Source organism: Macaca fascicularis, chromosome 1 (genome assembly GCF_037993035.2).
Source record: "Macaca fascicularis isolate 582-1 chromosome 1, T2T-MFA8v1.1".
Lineage (NCBI taxonomy): Eukaryota > Metazoa > Chordata > Mammalia > Primates > Cercopithecidae > Macaca > Macaca fascicularis.
The window spans coordinates 70,779,388-70,806,133 of record NC_088375.1 but is presented as its reverse complement, the minus strand read 5'-3'; the positions used below and the strand labels follow the sequence as shown (position 1 = coordinate 70,806,133).

At 38.9% G+C, this 26,746-nt stretch overlaps 1 protein-coding gene across 14 annotated transcripts; it reads left to right on the top strand.

The window, feature by feature from the left end:
• The first annotated feature begins 2,677 nt into the window (after positions 1 to 2,677).
• Positions 2,678 to 26,746, top strand: ANGEL2 (angel homolog 2). 14 transcript variants are annotated; one of them, XM_074036158.1, is made up of 10 exons: positions 2,678 to 2,933; positions 5,112 to 5,437; positions 7,393 to 7,643; positions 10,375 to 10,631; positions 11,635 to 11,704; positions 13,447 to 13,868; positions 18,016 to 18,142; positions 18,557 to 18,614; positions 21,629 to 21,792; positions 23,745 to 26,746. In XM_074036158.1, exons 3-10 carry the CDS (start codon positions 7,637 to 7,639, stop codon positions 23,894 to 23,896), a joined length of 1,257 nt encoding a protein of 418 aa, XP_073892259.1. In that variant the 5' UTR covers positions 2,678 to 2,933; positions 5,112 to 5,437; positions 7,393 to 7,636; the 3' UTR covers positions 23,897 to 26,746. The 14 variants fall into 14 exon arrangements, 12 of the variants coding, with proteins under 12 accessions (XP_073892259.1, XP_073892277.1, XP_065397588.1 ...); XM_074036176.1 differs by lacking the exon at positions 13,447 to 13,868 and adding an exon at positions 13,347 to 13,381; XR_012432949.1 differs by lacking the exon at positions 18,016 to 18,142.

Below are 26,746 nucleotides of genomic sequence, written 5' to 3'. Positions count from 1 at the left end.
GTTGTTGTTTAATTTATTATTATTATTATTATTATTACTATTGCAATGGAGTCTTGCTCTGTCACCCAGGCTGGAGAGCAGTGGCGCAATCTCAGCTCACTGCAATCCCCGTCTCCCGGGTTCAAGAGATTCTCCTGCCTCAGCCTCCTGAGTAGCTGAGATTACAGGCGCGCCACCATGCCTGCTAATTTTTGTATTTTTAGTAGAGACGGGATTTCACCATGTTGGTCAGGCTGGTCTCGAACTTCTGACCTCGAGATCCGCCCGCCTCAGCCTCCCAAAGTGCTAGGATTACAGGCGTGAGTCACTGCCTGCGGCCAAAACTGGCTTTTCCATAGAGGTGGAGAGTTCACCCCCCATCCGGGTAGAATTATTTCACAAGTCCATAGACAAGAATCATTTGCACTGCCATAAGCACCCTGCAAGTTAACTTTAATCTTTGCAATAGTCTAGGTCCAGATAAAGGCAAATATCTTTTAGGATCAGATAAACCCCCAAATTCCAACACTGCATGAAAAGATATCTATTAATTTATTTTACTTATTTAAAAATGTTACTTATTTTAAAATGTTACATTGCTCCTTACCTTTTAGGATATGCTAAAGGAAAAAGCTTCTGGACATTCACAAGCCCTAAGTTCTGGCCCACTGTTAACCATTCATTCAAAATATTTTTACTAATATATAGTAAATATATATTATATTTTATTTCATATACTATATATTAAATATATATTATAAAATATAATATATACTTAGCACAGCACTAGGTCAAGTAAATTTTGGAAATAATGAGTCATGGTCTTTCCTCAGAAGTTATTTACAATCTCATTATAGAGACAAGACATACAGTAAACTAGTCAATTAATTTAATGAACTACAAAATTGTGAGTACAACTAGAAAATAGGGCAGTATAAAACAGAAATACAGTCTTTCTCCCTTATTTGTGGATTCCATATTTGCAAATCTGCCTACTTGCTAAAATTTATCTGTAACCTCCATGTATTCTTGGACATGTACAGAGCAGGGAAAATTTTTAATTGCCCAAAGTGCACATTCCCAGCTGAGGCTGAACAAGGCATCCTCTGCCTTCTTGTTTCAGCTCTCATACTATACCATAAACAGTGTCCCTTGTTGCCCGGGCTGGAGTGCAGTGACACTACATTGGCTCACTGCAGCCTCGCCCTCTCGGGCTAAAGTAATCCTCTCACCTCAAACTCTCGAGCCACCATACCCGGCTAATTTTTGTACTTTTAGTAGGGACGGGGTTTCGCCATGTTGTCCAGTGTGATCTTAAACTCCCCAGCTGAAACAATCCAGCCGCCTTGGCCTCCCAAATTGCTGGGATTACAGGCATAAGCCATCAGGACCAAGTGTCCTTTTCACATTCCATTTAGTGATACGTTTTTCACGTTTTTGTACTTTTTGTTGATGTCGCTGTTTAAAATGGTCCCCAAGCATTGTGCTGTATAGTGCTCCTAAGCACAAGAAGGCTGTCATGAGCCTTGCAGAGAAAATAGCAGTGTTAGGTAAGCTTTGTTGAGGTATGAATTATAATGCTGTTGACTGAGTTCAATGTTACTGAATCAACAATATATATTAAATAAGATGTCTTTAAGCGGAAACACATCCATAACAAAACTGTGTATAAAGTTGATGAAAATGCGACCAGAGGCTTACTGGATCCTAATCCTGTATTTCCCTTAGGAGCAATGATTCAGTATTTACTAATTCAGTGTTTCCAGCAACGTTACAGAACCTAACTACTGTAAATAACAAGAATCAATTACATACTGAGGGAAAGGGTTTTTTCCAAATACACTTGATTTCCTTTTAAGCACCAGGGGTAAGAAAAGCCTTCCCAAGAAGCTACCACTGTTTCAAAGAGCCTATAAAAGCAGTGCTCCTGCCTTCTAGTATCCTTTTCCTCTCTACACTTTATTCTTTCTCGGTTTCTTTCTGTTCTTGCGGGGTCTCCACTTAAATAATGTCTTCCAACAATCTACAGTCCTATACTACATTTAATAAAGGTGGACACACAGGACATACACGTACATTTTAAAGTGAGAGCTATGGCTGTGCTTCCGCAAAATTAATTGCAAAATTCTGTGGTACCTCAGTTCCATGGGCACCCAGAGGATGCGTTGTTCAGCCTCAGGTGGGAATCTGCAGTTTAGGCAATTAAAAATTTTCACTGCTGTGTACACGTTATTTCCTCAGCTAGTCCTGTTAAGCAAGTTTATTTCTGCCAGGCGCAGTAGCTCACTCCTGTAATCCCAGCACTTTGGGAGGCCGAGGTGGGGGGATCACTTGAGGTCAGGAGTTCGAGACCAGCCTAACCAACATGGTGCAACCCCGTCTCTACTAAAAATACAAAAATTAGCCGGGTGTGGTGGCTCATTCCTGTAACCCCAGCTACTTTTGGGTGGCCGAGGCAGCCAATCCGGGAGGCGGAGGTTGCAATGAACCGATATCATGCCATTGCACTACAATCTGGGCGACAAGAGTGAAACTTCGTCTCAAAAAAAAAAAAAAAGAAAGAAAGAAAAAGGAAAAAAAAGTTTATTTCATTCTGTTCCTTTAAGACGAAGGTCGGGTGTTTTGCCCTCTTCAGAAATGGTTGCTCGCGCTTCCCACGCTCTGCGCATGCTCTTTGGGCAGAATTCCGGGTTAAGGTATTCAGGGACTCTCACTGCGCAAGATGGAGAGTAGGCCGGCCGGCTGCGAGACTGCACCTCCCAGCATGCCTTGCAGCCGCGACTGGAGTCGGTACTTAGAGTGATGGGGTTCCCTAGGTACTTTAGGCCACCGCATCGGTTTAGAGATTGAGGTGGAACCCGGGGCCTGGGAACTGGACGCACGCGGAGGGCGAAGATGGAAGCCTGGCGCTGCGTGAGGAAGGGCTACGGCCACTGTGTGGTGGGAAGAGGCCGGTCAGTAGGGCTGGGTACTTGGAGGGAGGAGAGGGGGCGGGCGGCCTGAGGGCGCGGACGGGCGTCCGGGACTAACCCGGGGCGGGGCGGGCTAGGGGAGGAAGGAAGAGGAAGAGGGTCTGGGCGATGGTGTATCCGGGACGAGCCTCCGGAGACCAAGAGGGATAGGTAAACCCGGCGCGCAGCCACCCGCACGCTGGGCCAACGAAGTCTGGGGTCTTGGCGCGGAGTTCCTGGGCCGCTGGCCAGGCTTGCGCCGGTGGCTTTGGATCCCTGGCCCGCTTCCCCCAGCCCAGCCTCCAGAGCAGCGCTGGCCTGCTCCCCACACTCCGCAGCACCGTCCCGGGAGCCGAGCGTCGGCGGGGAGGCCGCCTCTCCGCAGTAGGTCTCGGCGTCCTGATGCCCTGGAGGCGCGCGTGTGGCACACGCCCAGGAGGGGCTTGATTTTTGTTGATGTGTTAGTGTCTCTCAAACTTTAGTCACTTGTATGTCATCCCTACTGTTATGGCCAAGTTCTTGTTCCACGTGTTTTATTTACTGGATATTTTTCTTTAAATTGACTCAGTTTTTTAAAAAAGCACTTCAGTAGGTGCGGCCCACATTAGCTTCGCCCTAAGCAGTGTCAGCAGTCTTGGATTTGATGTGCGATTATGTTTTTTCCTAATAAACTAACAAATATTTAGATATTACAATCAAGTAATTTAATTGTGTACTCTATGAAACCGACTCGTGTACCACCCACCACGCTTTGGAAACACAGCATGTATTATTGCATAAGTGATGGGGATTTGGTTTTAACTCCCATAGGCCTGGGACTTCATGGTAATTCAGTTCAACAATGTTTCCTGAGTACCAGCTGTTTGCCAGGCACTGTGCTAGGCACTTGTGAAGAGAACGGAATTAAAATGAATAAGATGGTTCTGGCCCTGAAGGAGCTTAACATCTTAAGAGAAAAAAAAAAAAGTCTGAATAAATAACTGCAAATATAGAGAATAACTGTTGTAGTACAAGTATTGTATTTCAATACAGTGGCTTATTGGGATAGAAAATGCGTGGACCATGTGCCCAAATTCCTATGGCTTTCAGAGTTATCACAAAGCAGTGTAAGATACCCATGTTTTATGCCTTTAAAGATTTACAATTAAGTTGATTTTAGAGAACAACTAGGGAATACTTAAACTGTAAAAATATATAATAAAAATTTAAATGCTGTTAAAACGAAAATAACAGCGTATAAAGTTAAATAACAGTAAATGCGACTTAAACAAAATTCCCTTAGAAGTGGGAGCGCACATTATTGATGCTGTGGTAGAAATGTGGCTGTTAAGAATTTTGGAGGAAAGAATAGAAGTCCTCAGAATCTTAACATTTTGCCAAAGTAGTGTAGTGAGAGGAACATGGTGCTTTATTAAGCGGAAATGTCTCCTGAGAGCCTGAGAGCAACATTATCTATTAAAAATGTTAGCGCCGCTTTGGAGATATTTTGGATGGTGGGTTAAATTGAAGCTGTTGGTTTGGAGTGTTGGTGCGTTCTTAGTAATCCCCATCGTCTTTCATTTCCCCCAAGGAGAATCATGCTTAAAAAAGAATGGAAAAATAAATTATCCACCCGTTGATTAGTAAGAGAAGTAGTTTTGTGAATTTATGAAGTTGTGGATAGGCTTTTGTTTTCCTAGCTTATACAGGTGTTTGGAAAAATCTGCCCTTGGTATAAAAAACTGTTCAGAAACTTGTTATCACTCCACGTGGGAGGAGAGATTTACTTTGATTGTAGTGTGGTAAGAGTTCCTTATTCGGTTTCAGTATAATATTTGTTGTGTATTTTATTTTCTCATTGAGTTTTTTAGGTGCTTGAAAGCTACTCAGAATATCATTTTGATAGTTGATTCATCTCTCAGTTGAACTATGTACGTTTTGAGGGGTATGTGGTGTTTTGGGAGCCTGGGAGGCATGCTGTGTTAAGTATTCAGAATACCATGAATGGTTTTTTAGGACGAGAGTCTTGAGATAGTGATGCTAATAGGTAAATCATGGGTGGTTTCCCCTTCATCCTTCACAGATTTAGAAGTCAGATTTTAAATATTAGACATTATCTTCCCTTGAGGAAATAGGCTTAGATTTTGTGAACTATAGCTGAACAAAAAGTGGTGCCTCAAGGAGTGTATTTATTTCTTTTAGATACCCCATGTTTCCCCATCACTCGAGGAGTCTGGGCAGAGACTGGACTACACCGTGGGAGAATCTACAAAGGTGTTGCTGGAACAGACATATTTCTAGTTGTATGAGGTGGCCTGGACATTACTATCAAGCTCCTTACCCATACTTCAGTAGTAGGCATTTTTCACTAAATTGGAGACCACCCTGTTTGTTTGAGTCTAGAACTCAGTTCCAGTACTGTAACTGGAGACCTGACAACCTGAGCCAGACATCTTTGATTCATCTCTCTAGTTACGTCATGAACGCTGAGGGAGATGAGCCTTCATCAAAACGAAGAAAACACCAAGGTAAAGGTGACATTTATCTTGGTGTAGAAATAGATACAAGTGATAGACTAAATTGAAACTTTCATATCTAATCCTTTAAACCTCCTAAGGTTGTAGAGGTATTTGGTGTTGATTTTTAGCCAGTAGTTTTATGTTAGAAAAAAATGAATTCTTGGCCGGGCGCGGTGGCTCACGCCTGTAATCCCAGCACTTTGGGAGGCCGAGGCGGGCGGATCACAAGGTCAGGAGATCGAGACCACGGTGAAACCCCATCTCTACTAAAAATACAAAAAATTAGCCGGGCCAGGTGGCGGGCACCTGTAGTCCCAGCTACTCAGGAGGCTGAGGCAGGAGAATGGCCTGAACCCGGGAGGCGGAGCTTGCGGTGAACCGAGATCACACCACTGCACTCCAGCCTGGGCTACAGAGCAAGACTCCGTCTCAAAAAAAAAAAAAAAAAAGAAAAAAGAAAAAAATGAATTCTTCCTTAAATGAAGTCTTTATTTTTATCTTCAACTAATTGTGTACTTCTGGCTGTAAAAATAGAAATGAGTCTACAGATAGAATAAGATTGGCAGAGAAAGGAGAAATAGATTACGAAAGTAAGTTTTATTTAAGGATAATTTTTAAATCCAATGTTTTTGAAACAAAAGCCCTTAGACTTCTTAGAAATTGATGGCTATATGCTTAGAAGTCTAAAGATCTAAAAAAATTTTAGTGTTTTCATTTTTAAGCCACCGTTTTTATGTAAGACAAAAGGACTCATAAATGGAAGCAACCATAAATGAAAGACATGGTCTTATAGGATAAGATTTTTGTTTATTAAATCTGTATATCTCAAATTGGGGTCCATAGATAAAATCTTGAGAGTTTGCCAGAAGTATTATCTTTTAGAAGGGGAACCACATCTTACTCCACTTTGAGAAACAGTTTTTAAAAATGTGCTAATTTACTTCTATTTTTTCATATTCTTTCTACTCTGAACAATTCACTAGACTCCCTCTGTGCTGCCAGTCTTGCCCCCACCACAACCCCATCTCCTGAAAGTATAAATGAGATGTCTAGGTAGAATTTGGATTTGGAATTGTCTTTCTTATTGAACCATAATTTTCAGTGAAGATAATTCCTCTGAAGATATTTGAGAGAAGGCTGTGTGGGTGTTAATGTTTAGGGAGCTGATATATAAGTTTGTCAAAGGAAGACATTCAAGGTGAGTCTCGTCTGGAAGTCAAAGCTAGAATTAGTGCTCTTCAGGTTCCCTCTGGTTTTGTTATCAGAAAGTAGTCTACAGGCTTCAGCTGGGTCCCAATCAACTTTGCTAAGCTAATATGCAAATAAATGTGTAACTTATTGCTACACAGTTACAAAGAACCTAGTCAGAAAAAACAAACACTTGTAGAAATTCTTAACTATCCAAAAGTGAAAATCTGTTTGTGTATAGTACTTAACCACAGCATAGGGAGATAAACAAGAAATATTTGAATGAATGAAAGGTGTATTTAGAGGCATTAAAATTAGATTTCTGAAAACAATCCTAAGATCTGTAAATCTAGGGCTGTATGATGATACCAGATTGCTTTTCACTCATATAATTTGTTCATCAGGTCAGCACACTCCTCTTTTGTTTAGCCTCTTATAAATCCGGGGTGCTTTCAGATGGAGCTGTGGCATAGCTACATAAGCATTGATTGAGGAACCACTCCCTGCTTTCCTTTCTGCCCCACCACTAATTATGTGAACTTGGACAGCTTACTTAACCTCTTTGCTCCTTGATTTTTTCCTGTAAAATAATGCCTACTTGAAAGTCTGTTGAATGAAATGAGATACTGTATGTCAAAGTGCCTAACACACTGTTGGCTTCATAGTAGGTACTCAGAAAATTATGGTGTTGTTTTCCCTTAATGGATGGGGAATTACATTTACCTACTGATAAAGTTTGATTACAACCTGACTCTCTATATGTCCATTCTTCCTAGGTGTTGTGAATAAGGAAAATGCTCTTCGTTAAGCCATATTTGTGACTTCCGATATTTCACTAATACTTTTCAATCAAGAAAACTGCATTGCTAACTTGCCTATCACTTTAAAGTGGTATTTGAAGGATTTGTGTGATACAATTATGACTTTGTAATTAGGCACCCTAAAAACCCGATCAGGCCTATTGCTTACTTTCTTTGATTCATCTGTCTTCTCTGCTGTGATCACCTTGTTCCTCCTGATATGGAAGGTATATAAGCTTTTGTAGTGTGAATTTATGTTGTGAAGCATATGAAGGCAGAGACTATCCACTCTATCAGTGGTTTTCAAATTGTCTTCCATGGAACCCTCACATTTGAACACATTTCTGTAAGTTTATTAAAAGCAAATGTGTCAGTATAAAATGTGTGTTCACCCCATCATCCCAGCCCCAGTCCCAGCATGCCAGGGATTGGTGTTCCATGACATGAAAAGTAACGCAGAAGGGTTCTACAAGCTGTAGAAGTTTGAAAGCCACTGTATTAACCAGATAATCTAATGGTCCTGGTTGTTTACAAAATGGAACTGCAAAAAGAGTTGGTTACAAGCTTTAATGACCAGGACAATAAAAATCTTAATGCATTTATATGCCATTACATGTACATGTTTTATAAGGAATATGAATAAGGTTTTTAGACCTTAATTTTCATATTTTATATGGCAGTGACACCAGGGTAGTGCTCCATCTATGATGATAGCTTATATATTGTTTGCATGACTAGAACCCTTTCCATGTTGTATACGTAAGAAGACTTTGATTTGGCTAAAACCATCATAGACAGTCTCCAGTTTATGAATGAATTGTGTTCTACACATGATCAGTTTTTTTTTTTTTTTTTTTTTTTGGAGAGGAAGTCTTGCTCGGTTGCCCAGGCTGGAGTGCAATGACGCGATCTCGGCTCACTGCAAGCTCCGCCTCCTGGGTTCACACCATTCTCCTGCCTCAGCTTCCCAAGTAGCTGGGACTACAGGTGCCTGCCACCACGCCCGGCTAAATTTTTGTACTTTTTTGGATACAGGGTTCCACCTTGTTAGCTAGGATGGTCTCGCTCTGCTGACCTTGTGATCTGCTCTCCCCGGCCTCCCAAAGTGCTGGGATTACAGGTGTGAGCCACCGTGCCCAGCCAATCAGTTCTGTTTTCCCTATAGAAGTTTTGTTACAAACCTGAGTGGCTCTGCAGAGCCTGTACAATTAGCCTTAGTTCTGAGCTATTGGGGGTAGGATTCCTATCTTCAGTGAATGATAGGGAATAGTTTCCTTTCCTGGGCATAGGATAGGCTCTAGGCAAAATTCTTCATTTGGTTTTGTTTCTTTCTATCTTTTTTTTTTTTTTTTTTTTTTTGAGACGGAGTCTCATTCTTGTTGCCCAGGCTGGAGTGCAGTTGTGTGATCTTGGCTCACTGCAACCTCTGCTTCCCGGGTCACAGCGATTCTCCCGCTTCAGCCTCCTGAGTAGCTGGGATTACAGGCACAAGCCATCACGCCCGGCTAATTTTTGTATTTTTAGTAGAGACAGGGTTTCGCCATGTTGGCTAGGCTGGTCTCGAACTCCTGACCTCAGGTGATCCACCCGCCTTAGCCTCCCAAAGTGCTGGGATTACAGGCGTGAGCCACTGTTCCCGGCCTAATCATACTTTAAAATGATTACTTCATGGGCGTTTTTACATAGCATATTGATATTTTGATTGTAAATATATTGTGCAGAAGATTTGCAAAAATATTTCACAGTCCTAACACTCAGAGATAACTACTCTTAAAAAAAGTGGTGTATTTCCTTTTAGTCTTTCTTTCACCCTCTGTATAAGTGTATAGGATATTTTAACTTCAATTTAATTTTTGATTGGTGGAATTCTAGGCATTGTATTCCAGTGAAGTGAAAACCTTTGCAGGATAGAGGGAGATATTCTAGGACTGAAATTTTTTATATTATTTAATCATACTTAGAAGTCCATTTCCAAATCTGTTTTCCCATGTTCTTCCCATTTTTTGTTTTCTCTTTCTTTTGAGCTCATAAATTCTCTAAAAATTCCGTGTTTCTCTTCATGGTTTCCATGGCAATAAGAGCATCCTCTTTAATGATAGGATGTAGGAGGCAAGATCAAAGGTGAATACACAGACACACATCACACACGTGGTTATTTCTAAGTCAGGGACTGCCTATGATTGCAAAGTCTCATTTTTTTAATTCTCTTTTCATCACTTTTGCAGAATGCATGATGTGTTTGCAGAATATGAACTGTGACACATTTCTGGTTGTTGCATGCTAGGTTTGTTGGTTAGCCATCATTTAGTAGCATTCTGTAGCTATGTCATATTTAACTTTTTCTTTATTGTACATTTAAAAGATTTCTTTTGTTTATTTTGTTTGCATGTTCCACTTTAGTGTTTTAAACACTAAAACTTCTTCCATATATTGCCATGATATACGCTTCTTTCATGTATAAACTAGAATTCTGAACTAAGGGTTGCTACTGGAATTTAGTTAATCATTTGATGATCTTATCCCACTAATAGGGAATAAAATACAGTGTAAAATCATCTTATTGAAAAGCCAACTTTGACATACAAATATGTTGTTATAGTTATAAAAGTGTCAATCACATCTGTGGCAGAGCCGCTTCTTAACTGTAGAGAAGTGAGAAACCACAACCTCCGTATAGTCTTAGCTTTATAAGCACGTATTCTCAGCCTCCAGAATGACTTGCAAGATTATTTTAAATCTGTTTTAAACCTGTTGGTCAGTCAGTATATTGTGTTACCACATTTTTACCAATTTGATAACAGTTCTAATTATTCAGTGCTATGTTGCCACTTCCTAGGGAAAAACATTCTATTCTTTGCTTATGGGAATTTTTAAGAGGCTGAAAAATACATATATGTGGGAAACTGTATGGTCTGCTTTTGATTAATTCCTTATATTTGTGCAATATATTTTTAACAGGCGTGATAAAGCGGAATTGGGAATATATATGTAGCCATGATAAAGAAAAAACGAAGATCCTAGGAGACAAAAATGTTGATCCCAAATGTGAAGACAGTGAGAACAAGTTTGACTTTTCAGTGATGTCCTATAATATACTTTCACAAGATTTACTGGAAGATAACTCTCACCTTTATAGACATTGCCGGCGGCCAGTATTACACTGGAGTTTTAGGTTTCCCAATATTCTGAAAGAAATTAAACACTTTGATGCAGACGTAAGTGCAAAATATTATTGAAATTCTTCACATAAGAAAAAGTTGGGGCCGGGCATAGTGGCTCATGCCTGTAATCCCAGCACTTTGGGAGGCTGAGACAGGCGAATCACCTGAGGTCGGTAGTTCGAGACCAGCCTGACCAACATGGAGAAACCCCGTCTCTACTAAAAAATACAATATTAGCCAGGCTTGGTGGCGCATGCCTGTAATCCCAGCTACTCAGGAGGCTGAGGCAGGAGAATCACTCGAACCCAGGAGGTGGAGGTTGCGGTGAGCTGACATTGCGCTATTGCACTCCAGCCTGGGCAACAAGAGTGAAACTCTGCCTCAAAAAAAAAAAAAAAGAAAAAGAAAAAGTTGGGTTACATGTTTCATTTGTGCATTTATGAACTAAATGGTTTTCTCCGTTTTGTTTGTGGGGTAAGAAAGGAATGTGTTTAAGAATAATGATGGAATAAGTCTTAATAAGGTATGACTTTCAGAGAGGCATTTGTTAGTGGTTGCTGGTGTGAATAATCATCTAACTTTTCAAAAAGGATCCAAAACGTTTTTAAGTATGGGTCAGTTTTGAGACAGAAACTGGCAGCATATTAAGTATTCAGTAAATATTAACTTTGATTTAAAGTTTCAGTAATTCATGCAAAAATGTCACCTACCTGATAGCATTCAAAGAAATCAGCCTCTTAAGACCTGATAGTACCAATGAACACGTAAAACCCGAAAAAATATTCTGACATGTAAGCTAAGAATATTTCCTTTAGAATATAATAATTTTGAGTACTAAGGGAGCTCCATGTGATTGAGGGCCAGAGTTTTGAGATTGATCAAAATTCGGAAACATTAATTTGGTAGATCTATAACAAGAAAAAAGGATGTCTTTTATTTCAATTATTATCAGGTGTGGAATTTTAGAAGCCAGCTTTTAGATATTTTAAGATAAAAGCACCAGGAAATTCATAGTTGCATCTCTGTGTTCTAATTCAAGCTATTTTTTTCTTCCAAGGTACTTTGTTTGCAAGAAGTTCAAGAAGATCATTATGGAGCAGAGATTAGGCCAAGTTTGGAATCACTGGGTACAGTGTAACTCTTTTTTGTTTTTTTTTTTTTTTCTTTTTTGAGACAGGGTCTCAGTCTGTCGCCCAAGCTGGAGTGCAGTGGCACAATCATGGCTCACTACAGCCTCAACCTCCTGGGCTCAAGTAATCCTCTCATGTCAGCTTCCTGAGATGTGTGCCACCATGCCCGGCTAATTATTTAATTTTTTTTTATAGAGACAAGGCAATGTAACTTATATCTTAGCCAAATTTACTTTTGAAAATTCATGTGTCGTTAAGATATAACTTGCTAACAAAGATGTGTGGCATATTTTGGCTAAAAATCTTAATTTTAAAAAATTGATTTCAAAGAGTCAGGAAAAGGTTGAGGTACTCTCTGGAAACTTTTGTGTTGGAGTATAATTTTAATTCAAACAGAAAGATGTGTAAGAATCTCTTAGTAACTCCCTTTCCTAGGAGTTGTTCAATCCACCTCTAGACCTATTAGATTCTGAGCTCCATGAGGTCAGGGACCATTTTGTCTCTTTCATCATTATAATACCAGTGCCTACCAGTGTCTACCTAATGGATAGATGCCAAAAACCTGTTTGACAGATAAACACTTCTAGAAACAAGTTATCTGTGGTCCCACATACTTGAGAAATGTGCCTGCTTTGCATTCATTAATTTAGCAAAATTTTTTTTTTTTTTTTTTTTGAGACAGACTCTCTCTGTTGCCTAGGCTGGAGTGTAGTGATGCAATCTTGGCTCACTGCAAGCTCCACCTCCCAGGTTCATGCCGTTCTCCTGCCTCAACCTCCCTAGTCGCTGGGACTGCAGGCGCCCGCCACCACGCCCAGCCAATTTTTTGTGTTTTTTAGTAGAAACAGGGTTTCACCGTGTTAGCCAGGATGGCCTTGATCTCGTGACCTCGTGATCCGCCTGCCTTGGCCTCCCAAAGTGCTGGGATTATAGGCATGAGCCACCGCGCCCGGCCTTCATTCAGCAATTTTTTTTTCGAGTGTCTACTATATACCATGCACTATTCTAGGGAGTGAGGTTATAGCACTGGGCAAAAAAGATGTAAAAAATTTCTCCCTCATCTGGAGTGTACCTTCTAGTGGAGAAAGGCTAACCAAATAAATAAGTAAATAGCATATTAAGTAATGATAGTTTTCTGGAGAAAAGCAGGAAAGTGGAATGGGAGAGGTTTCAGTTTTAAACAAAATGATCAGACAAGGTGACATTTGAACAAATATTTGAAGGTGAAGGAATAAGCTATGCTTAGAACATTCTAGGCAACAGAAATAGCAAGGGAAAGGCCCTGAGGTTGGAGTGTGTTAAGGCAAGTGAGGAGGCCAGCGAGGTTGGAATGAAGTGAGGGGGAAGGAGTTATAAGCAAAAAGATCAGGAATATAGGGTGGAGAGAGTGTGAGAATAGATTATTGAAAGTCTTTACTGTTATTGCCTTGACCAAGTTTTACTAGGATGGCAATGGGAGACTGATAATACACATTAGCATATCAAGGGCTGAAGTCTGCATATAAAGAGGCCTGTTAGACCTAGTGTCAAACGTTTTTTATTCCAATGTTTATTGACATCCTACATTACTAATAGACCCAGTGTCAAACGTTTTTTATTCCAATGTTTATTGACATCCTACATTACTAATGTTTTGCAGAATACAGTTTGGTAAACATTGTTCAGAAGTATCAGGTGAGCTGTGTTTTGACAAATATATAAAAGCAGTCATTTGTTTTAAATTCATTTGTTTCTTATAGGTTATCACTGTGAATATAAGATGCGGACAGGAAGGAAACCTGATGGCTGTGCTATTTGCTTCAAACATTCCAAATTTTCACTCTTGTCAGTGAACCCAGTGGAATTCTTCCGCCCTGATATTTCTCTGTTGGACAGAGACAATGTTGGATTAGTTTTACTCTTGCAGCCCAAAATTGCATGTGCTGCCTCTCCTGCGATCTGTGTAGCAAATACCCATCTGTTGTATAATCCAAGGCGAGGTGATATTAAGCTGACCCAATTGGCAATGCTACTGGCAGAGATTTCCAGTGTTGCCCACCAGAAAGATGGCAGCTTCTGCCCTATTGTTATGTGTGGTGACTTTAATTCTGTTCCTGGTTCTCCACTATATAGTTTTATAAAGGAAGGAAAATTGAATTATGAAGGACTTCCCATAGGAAAGGTAAGTGCTTGCTCCATTGTTAGTAGGAAGTGGACATAGTTGCTCTGCTCATGATAATGTGAAGATAGTCATTACATGGCTGCTTAAAAACCTTGGATGATCCAGTACCCTCACTTTATCAAACTGATTTTCCATGACTTCTTATTTTTATTGTTTTGAGATGGAGTCTCCCTCTGTCACCCAGGCTGGAGGCTGGAGTGCAGTGTCATGATCTCAGCGCACTGTCAAGTTCTGCCTCCCGGGTTCAAGTGATTCTCCTGCCTCAGCCTGCTAAGTAGCTGGGATTACAGGTGTGCGCCACCACACCTGGCTAATTTTTGTATTTTTAGTAGAGACAGGGTTTCAGCTTGTTGACCAGGCTGGTCTCGAACTCCTTACCTCATGATCCACCCGCTTCGGCCTTCCAAAGTGCTGGGATTACAAGCATGAGCCACTGTGCCCAGCCACGTCTAATAAATAATTATTTTCATTTGGTTGATTTTCATCTCTTTCATCTGTCTGTGGCAACATACTGCTTGGAGGAATTAACAGGCAGCAAAAAAAAAAAAAAAGTATTGACAGACATGGATACTTCACAAATAAGTAACACAAGGTGGCAGGATAGAATTTGGAAAGCTGGATGTGGGCAAAATAGTAATTCAACATTTATTATATAAGTTTCCCTTGTATAATAATAAATATTTTCTTTAGCTTAGCGCAATTTAGCTCATGTAATTATTTTTATTGTGCTTTCCTTTCCTTACTTTAGATCATTTGATCTTCAGTATATTTACCAAAATAAGCTCTCCACCACTAGAGTTTTCAGTGATAGTTTAAAATTATTTATTTATCATTATTATTTTGAGATGGATGGAGTGTTGCTCTTTTGCCAGGCTGGAGTGCAAAGGTGTGATCTTGGCTCACTGCAACCTCTGCCTCCCAGTTTCAAGCAATTCTGCTGCCTCAGCCTCCCAAGTAGCTGGGACTACAGGCGTACGCCACCACACCTGGCTAATTTTTTATATTTTTAGTAGAGACGGGGTTTCACAGTGTTAGCCAGGATGGTCTCGAACTCCCAACCTCAGGTGATCTGGAGGTTCACCTCGGCCTCCCAAAGTGCTGGGATTACAGGCATGAGCCACCGTGCCCAGATAGTTTAAAATTTTATAAAAGTTAATCTCTGTTAGTACAGGTATACCTCATTTTATTGTGCTTTGCTTTATTGAGCTTCAACCATACTGCATTTTACAAAATTGAAGTTTCATAGCAACCCTGCCTTAAACAGCTCTATCGGTGCCATTTTTCCAACAGCATGTGCTCAATTCCTGTCTCTGCCACATTTTGGTGACTCTTGCATTACTCAAACATTTTCATTATTATTACATCTGTTATGTTGATCCCAGATTAGTGATCTTCGATATTACTATTATAATGGTTTTGGGTGTTATGAACTGTACCCATATAAAATGATGAACTTAATTGATAAGTGTGTTTTGACTGGTCCACTAATCATCTCTCCCCCTCTACTTGGGCCTCTATATTCCCTGAAGCACAACAATATTGAAACTAGGCCAAGTAATGGCCCTGCAGCACACTCTAAGTGGTCAAGTAAAAGGAAGACTCACATGTCTCACTTTGAATCAAAAGCTAGAATTGATTAAGCTTAGCAAGGAAGGCATTTTGAAAGCTGAGAGGCCAAAAGCTAGGCCTCTTGCACCAAACAGCAAAGTTGTGAATGCAAAGGAAAAGTTCTTGAAGGAAATTAGAAGTGCTACTCCAGTGTATGAAGGCATAATAAGAAAACAAAACAGCCTTATTGCTGATATGGAGAAAGCTTGAGTGGTCTGGATAGAAGATCAAACCAGCTACAGCATTCCCTTGAATCAAAGCCTAATCCTGAGCAAGGCACTAAGTCTCTTCAATTTTATGAAGGCTGAGAGAGATAAGGAGGCTGCAGAGAAGAAGTTGGAAGTTGACAGAGTTTAATTTGCGAGGTTGAAGGAATGAAGCCATCTCCATAACATAAAAGTGCAGGTAAAGCAACAAGTGCTGCTGATGTAGAAGCTACAGTGGGTTATCCAGAAGATCTAGCTAAGATCGTTGATGAAGGTGGCTACACTAAATAATAGTTTGTTTTTTTTTTTTTTGGAGACAGAGTCTCACACTATTGCCCAGGCTGGAGTGCAGTGACACAATCTCAGTTCACTACAACCTCCGCCTCTTGGGTTCAAGCGATTCTGCTTCAGCCTCCCAAGTAGCTGGGATTACAGGTGCATGCCTCCATGCCGGGCTAATTTTTAAATATTTTTTGGTAGAGATGGGGTTTCACCATGTTGCCCAGGCTGGTCTCGAACTCCTGGGCTCAAGCAGTCCTCCTGCCTCAGTCCCTCAAAGTGTTGGGATTACAGGTGTGAGCCACCGCACCTGGCCAACAATAGATTTTTAATGTGGATGAAACCACTTTCTGTTGCAAGAAGATGCCATGTAGGACTTTTCATAGCTAGAAAGAAGAAGTCAGTGCCTGGTTTCAAAGGACAGGCTGACTCTTTTGTTAGGAGCTAATGTAGCTTGTTATTTAAAGTCAGCGTTGGTCAACCATTCTGAAAATCCTAGGGCACTTAAAAATTATGCTAAATCCACTCTACCTCTGCTCTATCAATGGAAAAACAAAGCTTGGGGATGACAGTGCATCTGTTTATGGCACAGAATATTTTAAGCACACTGCCGAGACCACTACTCAGAAAAACAGATTCCTTTCCAAAGATTACTGTTCATTCACAAGGCACCTGGTCACCCAAGAGCTCTGATGAAGATGTACAAGGAAATGAGTGTTGTTTCATGCCTGCTAACACGGCATCCATTCTGCAGCCGGAATCAAGGAGTAATTTTGTATCTACGGGTCTCCTTATTTAAGAAATACATTTCATAGGCTATAGCTGCCATAGAAGTGATTTCTCTGATAGATCTGGGGAAAGTAAATTGAAAACCTGGAAAGGATTCAGCAGCCTAAATGCTATTCAGAACATTCGTGATTCATGGGAGGAAGTCAAAATATAACCATTAAAAGGAGTTTGGTAGAAGTTGATTCCAACCCCCATGAATGACTTTGAGGGGTTAAAGACTTCAGTGGAGGAAGTAACTGTAGATGTGGTGGAAGTAGCAAGAGAACTAGAATTACTAGAATTAGAAGTGGAGCCTGAAGAATTAACTGAATTGTTTCAATCTCATGATAAAACTTAAATAGATGAGGAGTTGCTTCTTATAGATGAGCAGAGTATTTTCTTGAGATGCAATCTATTCCTGGTGAAGATGCTGTGAACATTGCTGAAATGACAACAAAGGATTTTAAAAGTTACGTAAATTTAGTTGATAAAACATTGGCAAGGTTTCCAATTTTGAAAAAAGTTCTACCATGGATAAAGTGCTGTCAAACAGCATCACGTGCTACAGAAAAATCTTTTATGAAAGGAAGCATCAGTGGCTGCAGCAAATTTCACTGTTGTCTTATTTTTAAGAAATTGCCACAGCCAACCCCAACCTTAAGCAACCATCACCCTGATCAGCCAGCAGCCATTATTATCTAGGCAAGACCCTCCACCCGTAAAAAGATGATGACTCACTGAAGGCTCAGATGATTGTTAGGATATTTTAACAATAAAGTATTTTTAAATTAAGGTATGTATTTTCTTAGGCATAATGCTATTACACACTTAATAAACTACAGTATAGTATAAACACAATTTATATGCACTGGGAAACTGAAAAAATTATGTGACTTGCTTTATTGAGATACTCACTTTATTGTGGTGGCCTGGAACCAAACCTGCGGTATCTCTGAGCATGCCTGTATTTGATACAATAGGAACTATATTGCTGGTAGTAAAAAAGGATGAGTAGTATTAGTCCAAAGCGATAGATCATTTGTATGTCCAAACTAAAGAAAAACATGTATGGGAAAAAGATTGTCATTTTTATGTAAATGATAAGTGCTTTCTGAATTGTATTTGAAGAAAAGAAGATTTTATAAGGCCAAAGAATCACTTAATATAATGAATAAAGGGTAATAATTTACCACTTTTGGATTACCTTTTATTTAAGACCTAAACTTTTCAATTCATAAACTATTTAAAATATTTTCACTTAAGATACCTGTTGAAATTTTGTTTAGGTATCTGGCCAGGAACAGTCTTCACGGGGACAAAGAATTTTATCTATTCCAATTTGGCCCCCAAACCTAGGTATCTCACAGAACTGTGTGTATGAGGTACAGCAGGTACCAAAAGTAGAAAAGACAGGTAAGTGTTTGTAATACATTTTGGCAGTCTGCTGGGTAATCATGTTCCCTTTGAAGACATAAAACTTAAGTTTTTAAAAAGATAAAATCCCAGGGATGAATATTCATGTATAAAAATATATAGTTATTGATTCTTTTTCTTAAGACCTCTAAATTTACTTTTTTAAAGTTGAACTTCCAGAATTATCTGTGCATGATTTACTTGCATGTTGCTTTGGAATTGTTTGCATTTTTTTATTTTTCCGAATTCTGGAGGCCATCAAAATATATAGATTCCAGAATGAAACATGTAACTAGGCATCTTTCTAACCTAGATAAGTCTTAAATATTGTTTCTGGAGTAAGATGATGGTATTAAGGCAAACTAGAACAAAACTATATTAATAAAATTAATATATTTTCCTCTATTCTTACAGACAGTGATCTGACACAAACACAACTGAAGCAAACAGAGGTCCTAGTGACAGCTGAAAAGTGAGTTCTGGAAAGTAAAAGGATACATTTGCTAACTTTAGTTGAATAAAAAACTCATTTCTCAAAAATCACTTGGATAAAAAAATTAAGGTGATAATATTCCATGCTGGTGAAGAGTGCCGGCCCTTAAGTCAAATAGGCCTGAGTTCCAGTCCTGACTCTGCTGTGTTTTAACTGAATAATTTTAAGCAAGAAACTTAACATCTCTGAGGTTCAGTTTCTTTGTCTGTAGTTCGGGTTGTTGTGAGGATTAGATGAGACAAAGCATATAAAGCACAATGTTTGAAACATAGTTAAGTGCCTAGGTAGTATTAGGAAGGGAAACAGCTTGTTTGTGGACCTGGACCAGCTCAAGTACTCTTTGAAATTCACATACTTAAACAAAGGTCAAGATCACAGAAACATATCTCTCAGATATCAAGAGGACCTTTAGTTGTCTTTGATTTACTAAATCTCAAAACTGTCTATAAGAGAATTGATCCAAAAATGAATATGCCAGTTGAAAAGATGATCATTTAAATTTATCTCTTGAACTGTAGGAAAAGATTGTCAGAGGGGTAAAGATGCTGGGATTCTTCATTAAAGAAATAGGAATATTTGGGGCTATGGTTGAGAAATGGATACATGTTAATAAAGCAGGACAGAGACTTAAATCTTGGGGAGATTCTTGAAATATCTTGCTTGTTTTATATTGTGGCTACTTTATAGGTTTTTGTTTTAACATTTAAGTTTAGGAACAAATTCTCATTCATTTTATCTGCCTCTCAATCTTTATTTTGTATACCTTGTTTTGAGAAAATATTACTACATAAATAAGAACTAGTAAGAATGGAAGCAAGTCTTTAAAAATTTTTTTAAATGAGTATTTAAAAATTAATGATTAAACCTTTCAATAGAGTAAAAACTTCTTTGAATAAGATTAATAAGGAGGCTAATCTAACAAGTACTTAGTTTTGAGTAATCCTTAAATCTTTTTATAACAATATAGGATATGAAAAAAGATACTGGCTGGCATGTTGGCTCACGCCTGTAACCTCAACACTTTGGGAGGCCAGGGCGGGAGGATTGCTTGAGCCCAGCAGTTTGAGACCAGCCTGGGCAAGACAGTGAGACCCTGCCTCTATTTTAAAAAAAAGAAAAAAATAAAACATTCTGGCTGGGCGCGGTGGCTCATACCTGTAATCCCAGCACTTTGGGAGGCTGAGACGGGTGGATCACGAGGTCAGGAGTTCAAGAGCAGTAATGCCAAGATGGTGAAACCCAATCTCCACTAAAAATACAAAAAATTAGCCAGGCGTGGTGGCAGGCACCTGTAATCCCAGGGAGGCTGAGGCAGAGAATTGCTTGAACCAGAGGGGTGGAGGTTGCAGTGAGCCAAGATCGCGCCACTGCATTCCAGCCTGGGCGACAAAGCAAGACTCCGTCTCAAAATAATAACAATAATAATATTAAAAAATAAAACAGATACTTTACTTGCCCTTGGTGTCTATCTAAAAATTAAAAGAAAAAAAGAGGCCGGGCACAGTGGCTCATACCTTTAATCCCAGCACTTTGGGAGGCCGAGGCAGGCGGATCATGAGGTCAGGAGATTGAGACCATCCTGGCTAACATGGTGAAACCGCATCTCTACTGAAAATACAAAAATTAGCTGGGCGTGGTGACGGGCGCCTGTAGTCCCAGCTACTCGGGAAGCTGAGGCAGGAGAATGGTGCGAACCTGGGAGGCGGAGATTGCAGTGAGCTGAGATCGCGTCACTGCACTCCAGCCTGGGTGACAGAGCAAGACTCTGTCTCATAAAAAAAAAAAGATACTTTTTAGTATCTATATATACATACAGAGTGTTTATATGCATAGCTTATATCTGTAAACTGAATAATTGATAGTAAAATAACAGTTTGCAGAAGACCTATTTTTATTTATTATTTTTATTTGAGAGTCAGTCTCACTGTCATCCAGGCTAGAGTGCAGTGACATGATCTTGGCTCACTGCAGCCTCCACCTCCTGGGCTCAAGCAATTCTCCTACGTTAGTCTCCCAAGTAGCTGAGACCACAGGCATGGGCCACCATGTGCAGCTAATTTTCTTAGTTTTTTTTTCTTTTGTAGAGAGGAGGTCTCACTGTGTTGCCCAGGCTGGTCTCGAGCTCCTGAGCTCAAGCAGTCTTCCTGCCTTGGCTTCCCAAAGTGCTGGGATTACAGGTGTGAGCCACCACGCCCGGCCCTATTTGTGTTTAATATTATAAATCCTTAGACATAAAAAGTTGCTAAAACTTAGAGGGCATTTTTAAGGATTTACCTTTGTTCCTGACAGATGAACACTTTAAAAGCAAGGGAAACATCTTCATCTACATATTCTCAGCACCGGAGATAGTGCCTAGAACTTAGAAGGTGTTTGGTAAATGTTTGTTGGATAAGTTTTTCAAAATTGTATTTTCCTTCAAGGCGTAAAAGATCCTTATGATTCATAAAGTATCACTAGAAAATTATCTTTAAACCTTTTACTCATAACATCACATGCATTATATTTGTGCATGGGGCAAATGTAATAAACCATTAGAGAAGCTGTTTTAAGATGCAGTACAAAATTATCTCATATGTCATAGCAAGAAAAATTAGAATATGGCCTCTCTGTCATCAGAAGTCTAGGGGATTCCAAATAGTGTTTCTGAAGACCCCCTTGATTCTCTTTCTTAAAAACACAATGAAACTTCTACGCTGTTTTAGAATACAGGTTCTTTAGTAAGTGGAGGCATTCACACGTGTTATAAATAATGAACACATTAGTATGTAAATTATAGAGCTTTTTTTTAAGCCACATTTATGATGGCTTTATTGATGGGTTTTAGATATCACTGCATAAGTAAATTAATACTAAATTATGATATGGTCTATTTAAATAAAGCTTGTCCTAATGTCTGGTCTTAGTCTAGAAATTAAATGAAAGAACTTCAGATAGGAGGAATTCTTGAAGTTATAAAAAACTTGAATACTAAACACTTCTTCTTTTCTATTTAGATTATCTTCAAATTTACAGCACCATTTCAGCTTGTCATCTGTTTATTCACATTACTTTCCTGACACTGGAATTCCAGAAGTGACCACTTGTCATTCCCGAAGTGCCATAACTGTGGATTATATTTTCTACTCTGCAGAAAAGGAAGATGTTGCTGGACACCCAGGTAAGGAATGCATGTAATCTTAAATTCTGCTAGAGAGCACAGTAGCTAAAACCTCAAGGTTAAAGTTAAGAAAGCTCTCTAAACATACAGTTGAAGTTCTAGATCTAGAAGGTAAAAATATTTTGAAATAGACAGATTGGTAATATCTTTGAATAAATCAGTTGATTACTTGCATATGAGGGAGGCAATAAAACACATCCAAGCAAATTATTAACCAAGAATTACATTATCAGTCCTACCCTCCAGTTCCAGTCAGCCTCTGAGTTATAGGTCTTTCATATTGCCCTTTCTTTTTACTTGCCATAAATTTACTGTTTTTCCTGTGACAGGAACTGAGTATGTTGTTAATGGTCATCATAGTTTTGTGCTTAAATTTTACGGAGGCATGCTGCCTTCATTGGAGGACCATAGTTACGCTGCCAGCAACACAGCTTATGCTGTCATGTTGACTCTGGAATATTGGATTTTTCTGAAGAGGAAAAGTATATATATATATATATATATATATATATATATATATATATATATGTACTTTTTTTTTTTTTTTTTTTTGAGACAAAGTCTTACTCTGTTACCCAGGCTAGAGTGCAGTGGCGGGATTCTCAGCTCACTGCAGCCTCTGCCTCTTGGGTTTAAGTGACCTTCCCACCTCAGCTTCCCGAGTAGCTAAGACTACAGGGACGAGCCACCATGCCTGCCTAATTTTTGTAATTTTTGTAGAGACAGGGTTTCACCATGTTGCCCAGGCTGGTCTTGAACTCCTGGGTTCAAGCAACCCGGCCATCTCAGCCTCCCAAAGTGGCTTGGATTACGGGCATGAGCCTCCACATTCGGTCAGAAAAGTCTATATTATTACTAGGTGTTTTCAAAAAGTGAAGGTGATAAAAGTTTTCTTTGTGCGCCTCAATGAAAATCAGGTTTTAAACATTAGCCAGAGGATTTAAAGTGGAGAAGAAAATGCAGTTTAAGATTACTGGAAGTACAAAAATATCATTAAGAAAACTTTGGAATGTGGGCAGCTTTTTCTTTTCTGAGTTTTTCATTTTTTTTCTCTTCCATTTTTTTTTTAATGCTTCTTGTTCTTTACCCTTTTCCCCTCTGTTTGTTCCCCCCTCCTTCTGGGAATAACCTTATTAGTAACACTCAGGAGATGACTTACCCCTGCCACTAGATCTACTCTACAAAATATGCCTGCTGCTTTGAATTTATAGTAAGGTTTCATAGTTGTCATGCTGACAGAAGTTCACTAGGTGGCGGGAGAGTGTTACCGATCAGCATTTCAAATTTCTTTTTTTTTTTTTTTTTTAATTAATTTATTATTATTATACTTTAAGTTGTAGGGTACATGTGCATAACGTGCAGGGTTGTTACATATGTATACTTGTGCCATGTTGGTGTGCTGCACCCATCAACTCGTCATTTACATCAAGTATAACTCCCAATGCAATCCCTCCCCCCTCCCCCCTCCCCATGATAGCATTTCAAATTTCTTAACGATAAGAGCGTGTCATCTTTTACTCTACTTCTGTGGGTGCTGACTCGGGACTAAGTTATACTAATTTATTCTCCATTCACCTTATAAACTTCTGCAGGGCTGTGGCCCGGTATCTCTGGTTTTATGCAACTACAGAATGGTTGCTGGATGAGTTTCTTATGTAGTTGTCAATCACAAATTACTCTTAACATTCTTAAGTATTTGATTTATATTTTCTTCTAAAGATTGCTTACAGTTACAGAGCTGGAACTAGAAACAGTATCTCAAACTGCTGTGTGTTAGGTAATTACAATTAGGTTATAACTCAATATTAAGCTTGAATATTCTAAAAACTGTTTCATAGTTTTTAGCCTTCTGGAGGGGCCTCAAGTTCTATATGTATTTGGAGAAAAGACTTGTATGATTAATTTACAATAACCTGTTGACAGTTTTACTAAATATGTATGTGCTTCTTTAGGAGCTGAAGTTGCTTTGGTTGGTGGCTTGAAACTTCTAGCTAGACTGTCACTTCTTACAGAACAAGACTTATGGACTGTTAATGGACTTCCAAATGAAAATAACTCTTCAGATCATCTGCCTTTATTGGCAAAGTTCAGACTTGAGCTCTGACTTCTTTGATCACATACTAATTTTCTTTCCAATTTGTATTGTTTTTCAAAGAATGTAAAGTTCTTAAGTGTATGCATGTTGTTTATTTTTGCACTGTGGAGTTTCTGAGGAGGTTATGTTAGATGCTTTGAAACTCTGTATCAGAAGAAACAACTTTATAACAATTTTTTTAATAATGAAAAATATTTTTCTGACAAGTGAGATCTAAATACTCTTTATTGTAAAAGAGATGTAAAGGTTTTGTATTCTAAATCCTAGTAAAATTGACAGTGATTTTTAAATATAATGCATCTTCCTTTGTCTGCTTGTAAAAAAATTTCATTTTATAAATTTTGGTGAGCTCTGTAGTGGATCCAAAATATCTTTGAGTTCTTGCAAACTACAAGCGGTTTCTTTCCAGAAGGCTTGATTTCCTTAGGAGACCCCTCTATTGAGTTCTAAATAGTTTATCTTAGAAATCCTTGGGTCATTCACAGGTACCCAACCAGCCATTGTTTAGTTTGTTTTTTGAAGGGTTTGATAATGCTTTTTAAGTTGTACAGAATGCTTAATCCATCATATTACTGTCCTGAGCCATGTAATATGCCTGCATCGTGTTGGGGAAATGTTTGGGAAATGTAAGTCAGCATAACGTGTAAAGCTCACTCTTTCACCCTGGAACAGACAGAGGTGGGCTTAATAGAGGCAGAGACTGGGGATATACCTTTGTTTCCCTAGCATTTTTATTTATTTATTTTTAATTTATTATTATTTTTTTTTGAGATGGAGTTTCACTCTTGTTGTCCAGGCTGGAGTGCAATGGTGCGATCTCTGCTCACTGCAACCTCTGCCTCCTAGGCTCAAGCGATTCTCCTGCCTCAGCCTCCCGAGTAGCTGGGATTACAGGCATGCGCCACCACTCCCGGCTTATTTTGTATTTTTAGTAGAAACAGGCTTTCTCCATGTTGGTTAGGCTGGTCTCAAACTCCCGAGCTCAGGTGATCTGCCCAACTCAGCCTCTCAGTGCTGGGATTACAGGCGTGAACCACTGCAGCTGGCAGCATTTTTTAAAAATTCAGTTTTAAGATCTCTGGGTTAGGGGAGAGATTTTATTTTACTGAACCAGTTCTGTAGAAATTTATTTTATTAGGAAATTTGTCTTTGGAACAAAATGGCAGCTATAAAATTGTTTTTGTTATGCCTCAGAAATATGAGGAAGCCTGTAAAACTCTAGTGGGAAGATATTAACTTGGAGTCCTAATACTCTGTAAATAGTCATTAAACTGTTGGTTTTAGTGGTTTTGTTTCTAAAATGTTTTCTTTTACAGTGATGCACCAGTGTGAGATGGTGCTGACACTTTCTATGAAGTGGTTATGAGTAGGTTTAATAAATCCTATATACAAGTGTTTGAATTGATTTTAAAACATAAAAAGTGGAAATTTCCTTTTTTGTAGACAGTAGGAACAAGGAATTACATACATTTTTACTAAGTAGTAATTTTACACTGAATTATAAATGTTTTTACAGTGAGTTTTATTAATAGAATGCTTCACCTTAAATTGGAAAATAATAATAGTCTTGGACTAAGTCTTTGTACTAAAGCATTTGCTATAATTATTTTTAAAAAAACAGATGAAAACCTCAAAGAAGGCATGTGGATTATAAGATTTATCTAGTAAAAATTGTAATTGAATATGTTTAAATATTTAATTTCTCACTTTGGGGGGGTTTTTGTTTTTTAGACGGCATCTCACGCTGTCACCCAAGCTGGAGTGCAGTGGCGCGATCTTGGCTCGCTGCAACCTCCGCCTCCTGGGTTCAAGCAATTCTCCTGCCTCAGCCTCCCCAGTAGCTGGGATTACAGGTGTGCACCACCACGACCAGCTAATTTTTGTATTTTTAGTAGAGATGGAGTTTCACCATGTTGGCCAGGCTGGTCTTGAACTCCTGACCTCAGGGGTGATCCACCTGCCTCAGGCTCCCAAAGTGCTGTGAGTACAGGCATGAGCCACCACTCCTGGCCTTTGGGGAGATTTTAATTGCAGTATTAACTATAGTTCCAAGATTTCCCACATTTTATAGTAGTAGTTTACAGAATATTATGTGCCCTAATTAGCAGATACAGACATTATCAAATTATAATGATAGTATAATTTGATAGTATAATAATCCCCTTTTTAGTACTGGGGAAAAGAAAAATGAAAATTCATTAGTTAATTACTGCCTTGTGTTGTGTGAATTTATTAACAAATAACATTATTACATATAGGTCATTGTTAACAAACGAACATCCCTGAAAACCTCTGTGAAAAGTTTTTATATCCTGATTAATATATTCTGGCCCATTTTTCATGTGCTTCACTTTGATAGAGTTAATCCATAAAATTGCTCCCTACTTTAGCTTATCAAATGAAGTATTATTTTGTGGACTGGAGGCCAGAAAGTCAATGTGAGCTTCTCACAGGTTTTTAAAGCTCCACTAAAAATAATTATCCACTTGTCTTTACTTTTGTTGACCAGAATAGTTGGTAACTCTGCCGGAGCCTCTACTTACCTGCCAAAAGCAATTAAATCTGGTTAATGCCTGAAACCAAATCTCTCAGTCTCAAGTGTTATACTATACAAGTTTTAAATGGAAAGGTAAACTGTGGAGTAATGAAATTTTGGTTTTACTGTACATTTTGCTATCAAGATAATATGCATGTTTGAAATCTTGTCTTTATTTGTAATTCAGTTACTGTCTGCTTTTAACCATTTGCTTTCCTAAAGAAAGTTTGAGATCCAGAGAGTTCAAGGGATTGGGGAAAGAGAGGCGTCAAGTCATTTGCACTTTGTACCTGTAAGTTATGTAATAAACTATTATACTCATA